The sequence below is a fragment of the Scomber japonicus genome, chromosome 15 (genome assembly GCF_027409825.1).
Source record: "Scomber japonicus isolate fScoJap1 chromosome 15, fScoJap1.pri, whole genome shotgun sequence".
Lineage (NCBI taxonomy): Eukaryota > Metazoa > Chordata > Actinopteri > Scombriformes > Scombridae > Scomber > Scomber japonicus.
The window spans coordinates 16692712-16712174 of record NC_070592.1 but is presented as its reverse complement, the minus strand read 5'-3'; the positions used below and the strand labels follow the sequence as shown (position 1 = coordinate 16712174).

Genomic DNA, 19463 nt, shown 5'->3' with positions numbered 1-19463 from the left:
TTCCTCTTCCCCCTGCGCTCGCTGGTTAGTCCTCCTCCTACCGGCAGACATAGAAGACGCTGCTCAAACAACCCCGACGTTTGTCCCCTTATCTGAACATATGGCAACAACAGCCGCCTTTCTTTCTTATATCGCTGTGCCCACTACTCTTTAAAAATTCCGCCGAAAAAGAGAAGACGATTTTCCAAAACCTTCTGGCCGTTATCTCACGTAAGTACAACGGAGCACTTGGGTTTGAGTTGCTTGGATTCAGCGGGCGGACGTAACATGGCGGGCTGGTCTTTCTGCCTTCTTGCCACACATGACAGGACCGATTCATTAAATTATATTGGAGTGTTTTAACGCCGCTTTGAAACATATTAATGAATTACAAAGCGGTTTCGGGGGACGTCGAGTGAGTGTTAATGAGTGTGTTGTTGTCAGTGTTGGGGTTTGTTTCGGGGTTATTTAGTAAAATACGGAGCTAACATGAGCCTCTTTCGGTTCTCGTTGCCAAGAACACTCAGCAGCGCGTTTCCTCGCCATGGCGTTTCCGTTCATCGCAACGGCACTTTCAACCTATATTTGTATTTATAAAAATGCATCTTTTGACCACACTTGCTACCATTTAGCGTTTCATGTTTTGTTTTGACTACTCGCTGAAATATTATTCTCATTTGTCAAGTTGTGACACTATTTGCGGCCTCACTGCGCATGCGCATATTTTTCTATAAGCATGATGTTGACTGAGCGATTAGAAATAGGTAGTGAAGCTAAAATTAATACCCTGTGTTTTATTTGGTTAAATAATAATAATGATGATGATGATAGTGATAATAAAAACAAGCCACGTCAAAGGGCGTGGAAGTTACTTAACATATCGATTATGTCAGTGAAGATTGTGACCACAGAGAAACCAAAGATGACAGCGGTAAACTTTGTATTGTTAGAAAGAAGTGAAATGATTAGTCGAGCCAAGAGCATGTCATGTGATGGGTTTTTTTTTTCTTTTTTTACTCTTGTGTTAAAGTCGGAGTACAAACAGAAATGAACTAATCTTTATGTCAATGTGTGTTTGTTCCTCAGGGCTCCCCTGTCTCTGTACAGGTGTATGAGCGCTATCCAGGGGGCCTAGGGGCGGCTCTTTACCGGGAGCACTTTGACTTCAACGCTGAGCCGCCTTGGGATCCTAGCTGATAGCGGGACAGGTCCATCTCCTGACTTGTCCATGTGAGTGACCATTGTACACAGAGGCACATACACTTGTAGCAAAGTCCAGGATGATTGTGTTCTAGTCAAATTTGGCATGAGGTAACACATTTTTTCAGTGAGTCTGTGTTTTTTTAAGGAAGTAGATTTAAATAAAAGTTCAAAGAGATGGTGGACTCTGTAGTTATTATATTATGACAGATGTTAAGAAGTGTAAATGCTTCATGGTAGAAGTTCATCATTCATATCCCTGTGCATTTCATGTGTTTGAATTGTGGTGATATTAATATTTCTTTCCTCCTTTCTTTTCCTAGTTTGTTGCATACCGGCAGGACCCATTGGCTCAGTCGTGACCCCTTGACTTGCTTATCTGTTCTTTATGATTGTCGGCTTAGCGGAATACGGTTGAGATGAAAGGATTCGCTGACAAACCCAACTACATCATTGAACTCCTGGAGGGAGGAGTGACCCTTGAAGATGTTATTGACGGACACATCTGTGAGCAGGCTCTGGTGAGTTCCGCTTGCAGGCCTTTTAAGGTTCAGGTTGCAGTGGACGAAATTACCTAAATGCTTTAAAAGACACTGTCAGTAGCGCATGTATCTTATTATAGCTGGTTTTCCAGTGTTCACTTTCGAGATATTGTTGACATCAATAAACTTCTTGAAAGTCTGCTTTGATTATTGTATGCAGTGAGATTCTTAGGCAGTAATCTTACTCTACTCTTACTTACTCTTTACACCAAAACACTTAAATAACTTTCATCATAAAAGTTGCATTATGTATGTACGCCAACCCTTATATACTCTTACTTTACTCTTATGTTCCCAGGTGGAGAAGAGTGCGTTTGTGGTGGGCGACCTTGGTGCCCTGATGCGGCAGCATGTTTGCTGGCAGAGCACAGTGCCACAGTTGCAGCCTTATTTCCCAGTTAGGTGCAACAGCAGCCCTGCAGTCATCGAGGTGCTGGCCTCCTTGGGATTGGGCTTTGTCTGCACTAACAAAGTAAGCTTTCATATTAACAGATACAAATTTGCACATAGCTTTTATTTATTTTTAAACTACATGATGCTTCATCCTCTTATGAAAGCACTCAACATTTAGGGGTAATTATATTTTATGCACTCAATTGATTACTATTCAGCTGGCGGCTATTATCCTTTCAACTTATGCAACACACTTGGTGCCTTTGTTGATTGCTTTGATGAGGCTTTTAGACTTTGTTGCGTTAATGTGTCTAATGTGTGTGTCCCCTCTCCCCCAGGCTGAAGTGAGCCTAGTGCTGGAGCACGACGTGCCACCGGAAAACATCATCCTGTCAGGTGTTTGCAAGCAGCTGGCACATATCAAGCATGCTGCCAAGAATAACATCGAGCACCTTGTTTGTGAAAATGAGGCTGAGTTGTCCAAGATTGCCCGCCTCCACCCGAGTGCAAAGTAAGTGAAAGAATTAAAGGTACTGGGTGGAGTTTCTGACCTGTAGAGAGACCATGGAGCATTTATTTTAAATGAAGAAAAATGATAAAGCCTTTTTAGTTGAAATGTCGAAGTTTGGTCACTCTGAAAACATATTGGCCTAAAGTTGATGTTAAAAGTTCAGAGATACTTGATCTAGGTGAAGCACTATCTCAGAATTATACATCTTGCTGAGTTTTTTTGTCTCATGTATTTTGTTCTTTTGTCTCCCATAGGTTGCTGCTGCAGTTGACCACTGAGGCACACGCGGCTGAGACCAGCATGGCCTTTGGCTCTTCTCTGAAGAGCTGCCGGCACCTGCTGGAGGCAGCCAAAGAGCTGGGGGTCCAGGTGGTGGGAGTAACCTTCCACATCCCCAGCTCCTGCCAAGACCTGCAACAGGCCTACACCCATGCACTTTCAGATGCCCGTTGTGTGTTTGACATGGGGGTGAGTACTGTTGACTCTGCTGATAGACGGATGTTGTATTTAAGGATTTAAAAGAAGTCAACTAAATGGAGGGTTTTTTGGTAATCTGGAGTTTTAGTACTTGATGACTGCCAAAAAGTATGACGTGTTTAATGCAATTTCTGAATGGACATTTTAGAAGCTTTGCATTCTCTGCAAGTAATGATATCATCTGGACAATATATTACATTCCAAAATGATTGCATGGGCATTTTGTAGATAAAAGTCAACTTAATTTATTTTCTACATCCATGTTTTTTAATATTTTGTCTTTTAAATGAAATGTAACAACAGATTGTTTTCTGTCTATGCTGTGGTTGCTTGTGTTGCTTTACCTTCTCTGTACTACACTTTGAATCTACCTCTGTATATGAAACATGCTTAATAAGTAACTTCCTTGTCTTGCCAGATGGACCTGGGCTTTAACATGAACATCGTGGACATTGGAGGTGGATTCACCGGCTCAGAGTTTCAGCTCAGACAGGTAAAATTTGGTGCAGTGTGCAAAGACAGAAAACACATTTCAAAATGTACATAAACTCTGGACACCCTACCATCTTTTTGTAATTCCAAAGTCATATCTATTGCCTCTTGCTAACAACATGCAGAAAGTTGTGGATTTCATCTTTAAAGGCACCTAATGCCTTTTAAAAAAAGTTTCGGCATCATGTTTTGTTTTATGTAGGAACAGTGTCTGAGTGCGTACTTTGTATCTTCTTGCAGGTTCAGTCTGCAATCAAGCCGATGCTGGATGCTTACTTCCCCCCACTGTCTGGTGTGCAAGTGTTGGCCCAGCCAGGCAACTTCTACGTGGCCTCTGCTTTCAGCCTGGCTGTCAACGTGATCGCCAAAAAGGTGGTGGCCCGCTGCTGGGACAGCCTGTCTCAAGGTGAGTTCTTCTCTTCCTGCTCAGAAGTCCTCAGTTTGTAGATAAAACTGTATGTTCTGTATTTCTGACTTTGTAATCTACTTGCACAGATGAAAACAACGAGGACACAGAGTTCCTGTACTACATGAATGAGGGTGTTTATGGTCCATTCAGCCACAAGCTGCTGGGAAACTCCATCTCTGCCCCATCAGTGCACAAGGTTAGTAGGCCTCCACCCAAGGGAGTCTATTCAGGACTGAATGAACCATCTGATAGTGGCTATAGTTGAATTGGAAAAGGGGTCATGCATTGAGTATTTAAGGGAGCAGGATACGATTTTCTTTACATCATGAACTGTATTGACCCATATAAAGATCTCACATTGATTGTGGGTTTTTCAACACAAAGCCCAAGTATTTAAACATGCTACATTTAGAGATATGATATAATCTGACAAAAAGGTGACTGGCAACCTACAAACAGCTGCTTGCTATGCAGTTGTCCTTCCTGCGGAAGTATTTCCTTTTCTGTGCTTTGTTTACCTCACAATTGTGACAAAAACCACAAACATTCAGTTAAACTGGAGGTAAAGTTAACTAATGATGTAATCACGAACAACAGGTGGTCAGACAAAGGAGATTGTGATGTGAAAATAGCATGCTGTTTCACACAGCCCAGACCATCTAGTTGTAGTTATTCTATCAACAAATAATAAGTGGAGGCTGTGAACTTTTTATAGTTGCTGACTAATCATAGATATAACTCTTCTATGTAATTTTGTATATCTTGATACATTTTCATGTCTATTAGAGATGAGATGTCACTCATTGTGACTGAAGGTCTTATGGGGCGTTCACACCAAACGCATTGTCGCGTGTCGAGATTATTGTGTTCATCGCATTTGGTGTGAACGCTCCGTTAGGGAGGAGCAATGGCTGGCATTTCTGATTTGTAACATTTTGATACAATGTTTCCTCCATCTAGCATGTGCTGTCTGCTGAGGAGGCGGCGTATCCCAGCAGCCTGTGGGGCCCGTCACTGGACCAGCTGGACCAGGTGGTGGAGCGCTGCCTGCTGCCTGAGCTCAGTGTGGGAGACTGGCTTCTCTTCTCCAACATGGGAGCTTGCGGCCTGGAGGAGCTGAGCTGCCTCTCCAGCTCCCCCCAGCTGCCCGTCTACTACACTGTCTCCACCCATGACTGGTAAGTACGGAGGGAGTTATAATGGAAAGGTCACCACTGATGCATATGTAACAAAACGCTGATCAATTTAGAGAGAACTGACTCCACTTGTGCTTGGTGTCGCCCACAGGTACGAAATGCAGGAGGCCGGTGTGGCACTGGACAGCACCATGAAGAATTTCTCCATGGTCCAGTACAGTGCGTAACTACTCTTCTGCCCCTATCCCGTCTTATATTGCACAGATCCTCCTTAGCCTCTGCTTTCACCATGTGAGAAGAGGGGTCAGAGTGCTATTTGGGACAAGGGGCAAAATGTAGTCAACATTCCAGCCACCTTGGAAAATGCAGTGTCCTATTATTTCTTCCAGGAATTTGACTTTTGTACCTCTTGAAATGGGAAATAATTGGTTCTTTGATACCTCAATTGTCCAAAATTTTATCTGGAAGTTAATCTTCTCATTCTTGCTCCTCCCTCATATGGACTCTTTAAAAAACCTGTCAGCTAAAAGAACTCCAGCCCAAGCTCAAATGACATTATGCAACAAAATGGATGACTCTGTGGAGATGGAACCCCACCCCAAACATGTTTGGGGTGGTTTGTTTCCTAAATCAAATCCAGTTTACAAAATGTACAATTGATTTAAATCATGCACTCTATTGATTACTTGTTGACAGTTGTGTAAATCCTGTGTCTGTTCAACATCAATACATTTTGTCTGTAGATTATATTTTAAAGTGTTTAAAAGAATCAATGCCTTGTGTGGCTTCTGTACCTCAGACTCCCACTTTGCATAGTTTTAAATGATATTATGACAATGATGTAACCTATTTCTTTATTGCAGTTCACCTCATTACATTTTTATTTATTGGATTCAGTTATTAAGGGGCATGTTGAAAGCTCCGTCTTTAAGTGTGTTTTGCCCAGGTATTATACTGTGGCCCATCTAACAGTGTTTTCCTGATAAGATATTGATGTGTTTTTTAACGCTACATGGATTTTGTGTGCTGTGATTGCCATCTGTGACCTCAGTGGTTTCCCTTTACTGAAAAGGCATGAAGAAATTGCTGTGGGATTTTCTTTTCTCTACATAAAGCTAATGCTTAAAATGCAGAGAAGCTACATACACCCTAAAGGCACTACTTGCCGCTATTAGAAAGAGGTTAATTTGGTTTAAAATGCACAAAATCTTTTGTAGGTTAAAAAAATACTGTGATATTTAACAGCACAGCCCTGGAGCTTCAGATCCTCACATTGGTCCTTGTCCTCCCAGGATCTGAAAAACCAGCAGACGAGCCATTTCTGAAGAGTGCTCAAACATACATTTTCGTAATGTGGTGGGGATACACCAACATGTGTCTATCTCTGAAGTGAAAGACATGCTAGTTGTGCATAGACCTCTGAAGGCATGCATATGATAAATAACATGCCTGACAGAGGTGTGAGGAACATCATGCACACTCTTGTACAGCTAAATGTCGAATAATATTAAAGGTGACCTGACTTAACTGCAGTTTTTAAAGAATCCTGCCCTTGTGTGTCACAAATGACTAATGTATTAAGTACTTGCTGTCTAAAGCACTAATGGACCATAGCCTGTTTTTGACTGTAAATTGTGCTTGTTAAAGTAATGAAATGATTAATTTAATACATTTCTGACAGAAATCATCTATCATGTGTTTGTGTGATCTTTTGGTGAGTTATTTCTGGTTCCTGCCAGCTCTTTATGTTCACCACATGTTATGGATAAACTCACAATCATTTCTGACTGAATTATTTCTGATCTGCAATTAATCTATGGTTACGTAGTAGTTACCATCTGTAAAACAGTTTTACGGCTACATTCCTTACAGTAGGCTGTTCTGTTCTTTTATTTTATTTCTTGATGTAACCGGTAAAACAGAGTAGAAATCTCCGTATGACCGATATTATTCTTGCCTACAGATCACTCTAAAACATTTAAAAACTTATGAAGAAATAAAGCAAAAAGAAAAACGATGGTTCATACCTGGTTAATAATTTTGTCATAGCAGGAATGTATTCTGTCTCGACTTGAATGTTAAGTTTTTATCAGCTTTTAACCGGCCTTAGTGTTTTATTCCTCCCAATAATACATTGGTAGGGTGGGCATGTTTAGATGATGATGCCTTAATTGTCCCAAAGAGGAAATATATTAGCACATTACTGCAGTGTGAACCAACATGCAGTGATGTATGTCACAACACAAAATAACAGAGATCTAAATGTTTAAGTTGCACCATTTATCTGTAAAAGGAAGGATACAAAACGGGGAACTGCTTCTATTTCAGTTCTGTTGCAGGACTTTAATGTGGTCTCCTCTACACTTATGTTTCAGGATGGAGGACTGAGGCAGCCGATCTCACTACTGTACAAATCACCTTCGGTTCATCTAATCAGTGAAATGAGCTACTGCACTACTTTGACGTGATGTAACCAACCAGACCCTCTAGCTTTCATGGCAAATAAAATATACGGTCTAAACACTTAATTTACCATCTAATTATTAAAGAGCTCGGAACAGAAGTCCTCTCCATCTTCTTGTCAGTGTACATTACAGTATCTTATTGATTTATATGGTGTTGAAGTCTTAAAAACCAGCCATCTTAATATATAGTAATAAAAGACAGGTTGAAGTGTAAGTACAGGTCAGTGATCTGCTGGAAAAACATTACTGGGGAAGATTTAGGTCATTTCCATTACTGTGTGGAAACTACCATACCTGTTCTGACAGTGTGTCAGTGTGTCCCTGAGTGAGACACTATTATCTCACGTGCTTGTGTTCTCCAAGTTGCACCCACATTGTTAATAATGTAGTCCTAACCCATATCCAGTGCCACATATATTAGAAGATAGATGCCCCATTTCTCTCTGATCCTCAGTGTCATTAGAATTTCAAGTAAAAATGTATGTATATATGTGTAATGTGAGACTAATGAAGCCATCAAACCTCGCTGATGTCCACTGGAAAAATTTGCTGCAAGTTCCTCTTGTTTAGTATTTACAACCACCAAAATATGTTGGTGGTTGTCAGTGGAGGATTCATTTGTCGTGCTTTTCTATGCTAATGCATGTCAACCAGATCAGAAAATGTTTTGAAATAAATAAATAGCAGACCATTTATTTGTCTGCCAAGCATTAAACATAAACTCGTACACACTACACTCCAGAGCAGCATACAAACAATTAGACTGTAATGATGAGGTTACAACACAGAGTTGATAGATTTGCAATTATATGCAGAAGGAGTAACATGTTATACAGTATGAATTAAACTGTAAGTGGTGGTGATTGGTGGTTAATTGATTTAAGTGCATAACCTCATATTGGTTTGACGTGGGAAACACAGTGAATTAAGTCTTTACTCGCTACTTTGACTTAGACTCAGTTGTCAGCAGTCTCATCTGTGGGATGTAGTTCCTGTGTCAGAAAGATGTTTACATGAATTGTTTGTTCCTCTCATGGTAATGCACACCTTCAGAAAAGACGTGATTCATGCTCCAAACGCAACCAAGTTTACACATGCCATGACTGGAAAGGAGGAGGGAGAAAAAAAATCTTATTTTGCCTGCTACTAAAGAAAACCCAAAACATAAAGACAGTAGAAATGGTCTGCCAGCTACAGCTAGTTAACAACCAATAAAAAGAATCAAAAGCCATACAAAATAATTCACCATTGACTAAGAAACTCCATTACCTGACAACTACATGCAGTCTTATTCTTTCTGTATACATCTTGAACTAAAAGATATTCATACAACCCTTTAAATCAATCATCAGTCATCCTCTGAACTAAACAAACAGCTTTTGTATATTTTCTGATAATACTCAGTTTTTTGCCCTGTTCATATCTAATAATGTCTGTTACTCATTTAAGTCTTTGAGTTTAATTAGTCCACTCTATGAGTAATTCTTCCTGACATCAACATGCAAATGCAAGCAACACTTCATGTGTAATTGTTAAACATCTGTTTAGAGCTGTAACGATTTGTTGATTACTCGATTATTTGCCAACTACTAAATTAATGAATATCTTTTAATTGCAGCCCTATTTCTGTTAATAGAACATTATTTATATACATAATTATAGGCAGGTTTTTACCAATGATACTTGATTTTGAACTTAAACTTTCATTTGCCCCTCACTTCCACACAGTAACTAAAATATGGCAAAATAAGTGAACAGTACAGAATTTGCATTGCTTTGCAGAAGTAGGCTACCCTATTTGTAGACACCCTTATTTTTACATTTACATTTACATTTACATTTCTGTTTGTCTCCTATTATTACGAAAATGCAAATACACATACCTTCATATAAACTCCATCTATAGACAGTGATCTGTTTTTTGATTTGCAAAAAACATAAACTTAGCTTTGTTCGGGTTTAATGACAGCTTATTTTTATCAAACCATCTTTTAAGTTTGACCATTTCATTTACAATGCTTTCTGCTAAAACTTTGAATTCATCTCCTGAACGAAAAAAACAAGCTGTGATATACTTGACACTTCGCATATGTCAATTATATACAAAAATAAAAAGTTTGGGCCTCGAAACCAAGTCTTGTGGGACTCCACATTCAATCATCGCATTACCAGCGAACTGTACATATTGTTGTCTATTATTTAAATAGCTGTTTAATCAGATTAGAACAACTCCTCTCGCACCATATGTACGTACGTGATTTATGAATTTAGATGGTGTGATAGTATTATGATTTTTTAAAAAATCGAATACCCGTATTACGTATTTATCACTAAGCTATGCTAGCCAAACATTTTTATAACCTATCAATTTCATTTCTATTGATATGCTGGATCAATGTAATTGGCTCAAAAGAAAAAGTAGCATTTTTGCTTATTTATCATTAAGCAATGCTAGCCAAAATACTTATAACCTATCAATTTCACTACTCCGCCTATCAAAATGCAGGATCAATGTAATTGGCTTAAAAAAGTAGCATGATATGACATCACAGTTGAAGGACCGCCCATTTAGCTCATTTTCTCGACAGCTCATTGGTCAGCCTTAGTCATTTACCACGTGACTGCCATTGGTGGTCACAGTAGCCACGCCCCCAGACCTAGCTATATGTTGCAGAGCACAAAAATCCAATTAATAAGTCAGGTATTACATGAAATTCAGAAACTGAACTACAAATCCATCACCTGGACTCTTTGAAACAACAGCTGCCAGTGTGGGTAAAAGAATAAAAAGTTATTTAGTTTTTAGGCACAGAGGCCTCCTATTGGTCAGTTTGTGCAGTATGCAAATGAGGACATCTACGTCAGATCCTGAACTTGAGCGCCATTTTTTTTCCTGAATAGAAGGAAGAAAGGGACAAAAGCTGTACCAAAAATAACTTATCTGCGGAGTGGGCTCCCAAAAAACACCTTTCATATCTGAGTGGGGCTTTAGTCAGAGCGGTGTGTGTGGACAGAGGATGCTGCTCGGATGAGTCTCCGTGCAGCGCTGGCAACAGACGCAGCTCCCCGACATACACACACAGCTGCGGCCGGTGGAAGTGGAAAGCGTTGTTAGCCCTGTGGAGGTGGCACAGCGACTACTAACGTTAACATACACGGACAACCGGACGAGGTAAATATCTGTGAGGAAGCTCCTCATGTAGGAGGACGCAGCGTGGCCGACCGGCTTGTTGTTGTTAGCGTGTTATGACGGGGTTTACAGTGAGTCCAGCATGGACAGCATGCACTCAGCAGGGTTAGCATGGATGGAAAATGTGTGCATATTTCAGGTGATCTAAATCAAAACGCACATTTTCATCTGCTTAAAAGATACGCCTTCTCACTCTCATTGCATCAGTAAATGGCTAGTATGTATGTATTAATCATGTAGAGGCACACAGCCTGACACTTTCCAGTGTGCGATCAGCTGTTGCACAGTAATTATCTTTTTTATTTACCATGCTGAACATGCACACATAGCATCCATGTACAGCCGTGCTGTGATTTTCTGTCCTTTGACAGCACATTTTTAAAATATATATACAGGAGTGTTATTATTATGCTGCCTGCGACTTCATAATATCTATGCTCACTGTTGTTCCTTTTATTGTTTTGATAGTGTGGCATTTAGTGAAAGCTCAAACATGTGCGAAGTTTATGACTTTATTCATGACCAGGATGAGATGACAGGCGGGGGCATGCAGGGGGCTTTATGTACACACTGCATATATTAACTGGCCACAGCTAATTGCATTGCTTAAGTTTGTCTTGCTTTTTCCCCCTTTTTTTCTTGCTTTTTGTCCTTCGGTTTTCTAATATTTTTCTTTATCTTTGTATTTGTCCTACTTTAAACTATTTTATTTAAGGCGGCAGTAAAACATGGAAATTAAATTAATTTTTCTCATGCAGTGGTTCATTTCCATTAGTGATGGAGGAGCACTGAATCAATATAAAATCAATTGCATTGAAAATGGTTCACTGTTTTGAAGCGTTTGATACAGCCAGACCAGTGACACCTACTGGGAAAATATTGGTATTACTCTTGTATGGCTGAATTAAATCCCAGATGAATCAATCAGATTATAAATGGTCTAACTGCTTTCATTTACTGTTATTTTGTTAAATATAGTCTATGTTATTGAAACAGATCACTTTTAAACAGTCTACAGCTCTGTTTGAGAAGCATATCTTTTTAATTTTTTCTCTTTGTCACTGAAGATAACAGGCATGACTTCACTTTCAATTGGCTGATACATTCCAACATTGTAACAAGACATAAAGGAAAAGTGATCATTCTAAAAATAACAAAAGGTGGGCAATAAAATCAGATTTCTTTAAAATAGATTTTGGAGCATGCTAGCTGTATGTGCACATTTCTTATTGATTATGAGTTGGATAGACTCAAAATACTTCATACATTCAATCATGGAAAGTCCAGACGATGGGCAAGATCTCGAGAACTTGGAAAATTAATGAACTGTCTGTCCCTTGAACCTTCTGGTATTTTGTTTTCATAGTATAGTATTACATCCTTGGCTTCCAGTTTAATTGAATGGTTGGTTTGAGTGTCAAAGTAACCTTCAATTTTTTTCCCCAGAATCCTGATGTATACTGACATTCACTGACATTAGCCTCCAACCAGCCAGTTGGTAAAATATGAAAGTGGCTGTTAGATTAAAAAAAAAAGATTTCCCACCGTTTCCCTCCTTGAATTAGCAAGGATGTGGTGCCACTGTGCTGTACAATTGGATGTATTCTAAATACATAGAACAAATAATGTGGTTGATATTTGTATTAGCTTTACAGCTCTTATGTCAATGATCCACAACATTAAAACTTTTTATTTTTTTTACATTAATTTCTATAAGGCTTGCCAGGAATAATGTATCAGCTTCCGGTCGGAAATATTGAGAAGATTCGAAAGGCACGCAAGGCAGTGAAAAACATCCTTGGTGAGATCGGCCTCGAAGACTGCCAGAACCTGCTAAAGGTGTGTTTCATCCACGAAGAGAAGTGTTGTTTCTGATTTGGGTCTGACCAGAGGCTAGTACACATAAAAGAGGCTGATGGCTTAAAATAGACTCACAACCTAATTGATCCAGTTTCAGTATTATTTATGTATAGTTACTTCTTCTGCTCTTACAATACTTTTTCAATACTATAATAATTTTGTTGCACATGCAGAGACTATTGGTGAAGATTTAAATCTATCATCAATGTTTCTGTGCAAGTAAGTAATCCAACCAAGTCTATTAACATTTCAGTAGTTTATGTTTAAGGTTTAAGCTCCATAAGATAACTATAGCTGTGTGCCAAATATGGGTCAAGAACAACAGACTTGTATGTATCATCACAGTTAATAAGCATTAAAGGTGATAACATCAGTCATGTTTCAACAGTCTGATTGATACAATCCACTCCAACTTCAACAGCTGTTTAAAAAGATAAATGTATAGTCAGTAATGTTTAAGTGTGGGTATAATTGTTTCAAAAACACTCATCTGAAGACACATCAGATTTGAATCGATATAATGTCCGTCACATTAAAATGCTATTTTGAAGGTTTTTTCTTTGGTTGTTATGGCAACAACCTGGGTTGGGCACTATGATGTCATCTGTTAACTGAGAGATTTTTTAGAGATTACACTGAATGTGGACATTGCTGTAAATCAGTGAGCTGCAGCAGCTTTTTGCATGAATGTGATAAAATACCTTGATTTGTCAGGTATTAACATGTAGTGTGAATATATAATCAGGCAACAAGTTGGGAGACAGATGGTTCACTGAAGACAGCAGTACATTGTTCACTATTTCGTTTAAGATTGCAAAGGTTTTACACTGTAGCTGTAGCTTGTTACATGATTTAAAACCCAAATTCTTGTAGGATGACAGTTGCACCTGTGTTAACCATTTTTTACCTACATACAGCTTGGTTTAAGGTGCTGAAACATGATTATCTTCATTTGGTGTGACTTAATACTTCTACACTTCAGAGGGAAGCACTTCACACCTTTGTACACTTAATTGCCCATTCATTAGGTCCACCCAGTTAAACTAAATACCCTCATTGCTATACATTAAATGAGGTGGTGAACATAGAAACACCACTCAGTACAATGCAATACAATTCATCAGCACCACTAACTATAGCCTCCAAACTGACATTGAAGTTGAAAAAAACAATTTTGCACACAAATTTAAACAAAAACTAGGTTTGTAGGATTTGTCATAAAGCTGCATTAGTTTTATCAGGGTGTATCAAATAAATTGGCAGATACATAAACTATATGTTTAGTTCATATGGTACCATGCTACAGTTTAACTGGACTGAATTGGGACTTGATTATTTACTGCTAATCCTTATTTACTGAATGTAGGGTTTTTAAGGACATGATTCACATTGTGATATTGTCACATATACTTATTTGTTTTTCCATTTACTGTGCAGGATCTCAATGAAAAGTCAGAGAAAAGTGCAGACGATGAGGCCTTTGGGGAAACAGAGTGGCTTGATTTCACAGATGGATACAATAACAGACAACGCAAAAAGGTGAATATGACACTTCTCTCGTGTGACAACTTTTAATAATAAATTGCTGTAAACAAAAACAAATTGCAGCTTTGGTTGATTTTGGTTTGGCTGATTATTCAGTTGTTATAGTGCAGACACACTGGATGCATTGACAGATGTCGATGGGTTCCCTTTCTGTGGAAAGCAGGAGATTGGCCATGCTGTGCATGATGGATACAGTGTGGCTAGTTGACAGATCAACCACCGTATCTGAATTTCCATTATCACGACTCAACCTCAACTTTGTCCAAATGAGGTCTATTCAGCGCAAATGTGGCCAGCCTGTGAAGCAAAGATCTAAATACAAAGATGAAATAATACACAAAACACTGCTGGGATGAAGATTTAACAATTATTATTGTACAATAAGGAGATAGTATACATACAAAGTGACATGCTCATCTCAACAAGCTAAGAGCATGCCTAAACTATTATAGTCTCTCAAGGAACAAAGAAATTATCTGTCATTGGTCAAACATGTCAACCTATACGAGTACAGCCAATGGCAAATAGCCACAAACAAAAACATTTGCATATATGCAAGTGTCACACATCTCCTGGATATGGGAAATGGGACCTTCAGCCATAAATGTCTTTGCCCACTTAAATGTACCCTTTCCAATACCCTAAACCTTTACCTTATCTTAACACAGGTTAAGAACATGATGACCACCAGACCCCTTGATGTAGTTAACATCAGTATACCTCAGGACACACACACCTATAGGATCAAAGCAGTGGTCACATTTTCCCCCAGATCTTGTATCTTACTTAACATGGACCAAGGCAATAAACTTCTTGACAGTAGTAATGACCACATTCACACAATTAATCGCATATTAAAATTATAAACTCAACCCTTGTTGCTTCTTTACTTTTACATACTGTTTCGCTGTTAAATGAGAAAGTTTGTGACGCATCCGCTATGTCGAAAATCCGGATTCAGTGTGTCTGCACCATTACTGCCCATATCTGTGTAGAATAATATAAATGGTATATAGACCCTCAAGTATTGAGTTTCTGTGTACAACTCTGTTTTGTCTTTTTCTTTCCCTTCCGTTAAATAAAACTAACATTTCACTTAGTTCATTCTTTATCTGAAATAACTGACTATTTTTTCTTTTTCTCTCTATTCAGTGGCCTTATCGGTCTCGAGCTCTGTGCTGTAACATGTGCAAGTACTCTTCACAAAACATCTACAACTTCAGGAGCCATGTCTCACGTTGCCACGGAATCATGCAGTCGTTCTGTGCGCTGGCACCCTGTTCTCAGTGCCTCTTCATCGGCCACCCCAAGATCCTCAAGAAGCACATGCTCTTCTTCCATGCCAAAGTCACTACGCACATACAGTCTGCAAGAGGAGGGTCTTTACCCACCCATTGTGGAAATGAGAGGTATCAGTGTCGAAAATGTGGATTCCCAACCTCTTCTATCTTTGCAATGAAGAAACACATCATTCTCAAGCACCTTGAGAGTTTGGCAGAACAGTACATTGGTTACAGATTACATGTGCAAGGGACTACGTCTGTAAAGATCTACTGTTGCAAAGTGTGTAAAGTGAACACTGGAACTTTAGACCAAATGTTGCATCACATGCTGGTGGAGCCATCACACTATTCAGTCAGCACACAAGTGCAGAGTTTGATTCATGAGAATAAGAACTACACTATTAAACCAACACCTAATGGGAACGGCGTGTTTGTAACATTCCCAAGTATTGCTCCTAAACCACAGCAACCTCAGATATACAGTAAGTCCTTGGTTTTACCAAGCAATGGCCAACATACTGGGACTGTCGTGGCATTACAACAATTACAAGGAACTACAAACAGTACTACGTTGATCTGTGCGCCTGGAACAAACCAAGCTTTTCTGCCCCCTCAAGCATCAGCCCTAGTGCAACTAGCTAGTGCTGAGGCTAAAGGTTTGCTTCAGCCTGGTTCCACTATTGCCCTCCGAAGTGCTTTGCCCCAAGGACCATCAATGGTCCATCTTCCCACGGTGTCCAATGTGTCTCTGAAACAGGCACCAGTGGCCCTAGCCCATACTTCTACTCCATCACAACAGACTCCACAAGCGCAGCAAATCCTTCTTCCTTCAGGACTGCAAGCCAACATGGCAGCTGCGACTGGGACTGTACCTAAGCCTGCTGTAGTCACACAAAATCAAACAAACCAAATCGGACTACAAGGTACCATGCTGACGTCACAGTCTCTGCTGAGTCACCTGATCCCCACTGGCAATAAGGTGAATGGCATGCCGACATACACATTTGCTCCACTCCAAGTAGCAATGCCTGTTTCTCATAGCACAGTTAGCCCTCTCAAGTCTGTTGAGCATTCAAGTGACTCCTCATCACAAACTAAGAAGTGGATTACCTGTCCCCTCTGCAATGAACTTTTCCCTTCCAATGTGTTTGACATGCACATAGAAGTTGCCCACCAGACGAAGTCATCATCATCCAGATCAGAAAGCGTGGCTGCACGAGCAGCATTCCTAAAGAAAATGCCTGACAAAACTGTCAAATGTCTAACGTGCAAAATTCTACTATCAGAAAAAAGTGTCTTCCAACATCTGCTGCATGGCCTGAATTGTTTGTACTGCTCAGCTTTGTTCTTTTCAATCAAACAGCTTGCTGAACATGTAAAGCAGCACAATCCTACAAGCAAAGCTTACTGTGATTTCCTGAGGCAGAAGTACAGGGTCTACTCAAAAGGTATTGGGGGAATCCTTTTCCCTTACTTTGATGTGCACACCACTGCACCAAAAGAGGTCCTAGGAGATAACGAGGTCAATCTTGCTCTCGTCACAAATTCCCTGGACTTGATCTTCTTTAAGTTGCAGCCCAGCAGCCAGCCAGAAATCTGCCCAGTCCCTGCAAAAATCAACAGTGCGTACTGCCCCTTTTGTGACGACAAGTTCCAGGATGAATCCAAACACCTTGACCACCTGAAACAGAAACACCTTGTAGCGCCCACCATTCATGCCATCCTCAAGACGGAGGCTTTCAAGTGCATATACTGCAATGGTGTGTACACGGGAAAGGTCACCCAGCAGGCGGTGATGCTCCACATTCAGAGATGCCGGTGTTCTCCAAAACAACCACCACCACCCAAAATTACAGTAGCACCACAACAGCCACCAAAACCACCTCAGCAGCTCAGTCAGCCACCTGGACTGTACTTTCTCCAAATGCCACAGGGGGTGACTATGAAACAGACTATAGCTCCAGCTCGTGTGGTTCCACCTGAACCCACTGAGCGGACTCCACAAACAGAAGCAGAACTGCTGTCAAAGAAGAGGCTGGAGGCTGCATGGAGGGAGGTAATGGAAGCCAACAAACGAGAGCGAGAGGAAAAGGCCGCCATACGCAAGAAACGAGAGCAGGAAAAGTTCTTGCCCCCACCAGAACCTGAGGTTCCGAGTGATCCCCCAGTGAAGCTAGTGTTGGAGCCCACTTCGGTGGAGCGCCGCTGCAGTGATGAGCGCAGAGACTTCATATCCAAATATTTTAATCTGAACCCTTACGCAACCAAAGCCGAGACTGACGAGCTGTGCAAGAGGCTGTCTCTCACCAAAGCAGAGCTGGCAGCCCACTTCAGCAAGAAGCGCAGCAAGTGCATGAAGAGTCTTAAGAGGAGCACTGCCGTCATTCTCCTCGGCTTCAACATGACAGCAATCAGCAAAGTCAAGCACAACCTCCTCATCCCAGAACAGCAGCCCACCGATAGCACAGAGCAGCAGGCTGCAGATGGAACAGAACCGATGGAAAAGAGTGACGATGGACCAGAACCGATGGATGAAAGTGGAAATGAGAAAGTTACAGATGGGGAACAAATGGAGCAGAATTAATGCATTTAGAAATCAGACAAAAAATGATGCACATATGTCCCTAATTTTAAAATAGCATAAACCCTGATACATTCATGATGGCCTTTTGCATTCAGTCACTAGAGACGCTTATCATGCAGTGCATGAAGTGCATTTCCTGACATACAAGTGTGCTGTAACTGAGGGCGGTTTGTTAATGTAGCCTTCATCAATAGTGCTTCATTTGACTTCAGTATCTTGTCAGTGGTCCATATTCTACGTTCCACATAAATGCTCCTTGATAATGAAGATGTTTTCATCTGTGAGATATATAATGGGTCAGACTGTTAATCTGCAACATTATTTAGCTGGTTACAATCTCTCCTTCACTCATGGCTACTGACTTAAAATTAAGCACTGATTCACTCCTGATAGATTTTTTTTTTTTTTTTTTTGCAATCTTTATTTAAACCCAGTTGTACAAAATTGTGATTTACACATTGCTTGTCTGCTAATATCAAGACTGTAGTGCACACTCAACATAGTTTATGTATTATTATGTTGTGCTTTCCTTTTATAAATTGAGGGGTTTTAAAACCATGTTTGGACCTATTTCTCGTGTGCACACATTAATTGCTTTGTTTTTTGTCAACCATGTTTTCTTCACAACCTCACTGACTGTTCACAACACTTCCCCCGGTTTATATTTTAACAGTTAAAAGGGTAAATTGTTTCTTGTTCACCGACTCCTGCTGACAGTTTAGGTGAATGCTACAGTACTGAAGCCAAATGCATAAGAATGTAAAAATGTTTGAGTTGTTGGGTTACAGAGTTCCCAGAGTTAATGATCACTCGGGTTATTATAAGTCTCTGACCATGTTGCTTGCATGAGCCTTTGTTGTCAGATGAAACTATGATTTGTGCCATTGTGTCTAGAAGTCTAGAAATTTGCATAGACTTGTGGAAATATACCTAGAGATTCAGCAAAACTTAAACCGTGTTATAGGGTGTTCATGCAGTCATATATCTTGTGTTATCCTGACCGCTGTTTTTTTTTTTTTTTTTTTTTTTTTTTGTACCAGTATTTTCTATAATTCCTCAAAAATGTCAAATGTTGGGAGAGGAACAAATTCTCATACTGTCCAGGGCCACTGTGTTGTAAAAAAATAAATAAAGTGATTTCCTTTTATGTAAATGAATCATTCATTTTATTGTTCATTTCATAATAATAATTTAAATAATAATTAATTAATTAATATATATACAGTATCTCACAAAAGTGAGTACACCCCTCACTTTTTTGCAAATATTTTATTATATCTTTTCATGGAACACTATAGAAATGAAACTTTGATACAATTTAACAATAAATCTATAAGCTATACAAGCTGTACACTTATATCAAAGTTTCATTTCTATAGTGTTGTCCCATGAAAAGA

The 19463-nt window shown here is 39.7% G+C and overlaps 2 protein-coding genes across 3 annotated transcripts; both read left to right on the top strand.

Annotated features, from left to right (window-relative positions):
• Positions 1-47: 47 nt before the first annotated feature.
• Positions 48-6828, top strand: azin1b (antizyme inhibitor 1b). 2 transcript variants are annotated; one of them, XM_053333809.1, is made up of 11 exons: positions 48-210; positions 1066-1209; positions 1503-1700; positions 2020-2193; positions 2453-2625; positions 2880-3093; positions 3521-3595; positions 3835-4000; positions 4090-4154; positions 5000-5181; positions 5291-6828. In XM_053333809.1, the coding sequence occupies exons 3-11, from the start codon at positions 1599-1601 to the stop codon at positions 5364-5366; spliced, it is 1227 nt and encodes a 408-aa protein (XP_053189784.1). In that variant the 5' UTR covers positions 48-210; positions 1066-1209; positions 1503-1598; the 3' UTR covers positions 5367-6828. The 2 variants fall into 2 exon arrangements, with proteins under 2 accessions (XP_053189784.1, XP_053189783.1); XM_053333808.1 differs by having other exon boundaries at positions 4090-4199; positions 4964-5181.
• A 3788-nt stretch (positions 6829-10616) lies between these two features.
• Positions 10617-19165, top strand: adnp2b (ADNP homeobox 2b). Its single transcript, XM_053333803.1, has 4 exons — positions 10617-10776; positions 12512-12633; positions 14092-14193; positions 15352-19165. Exons 2-4 carry the CDS (start codon positions 12526-12528, stop codon positions 18064-18066), a joined length of 2925 nt encoding a protein of 974 aa, XP_053189778.1. The 5' UTR covers positions 10617-10776; positions 12512-12525; the 3' UTR covers positions 18067-19165.
• Positions 19166-19463: the final 298 nt, after the last annotated feature.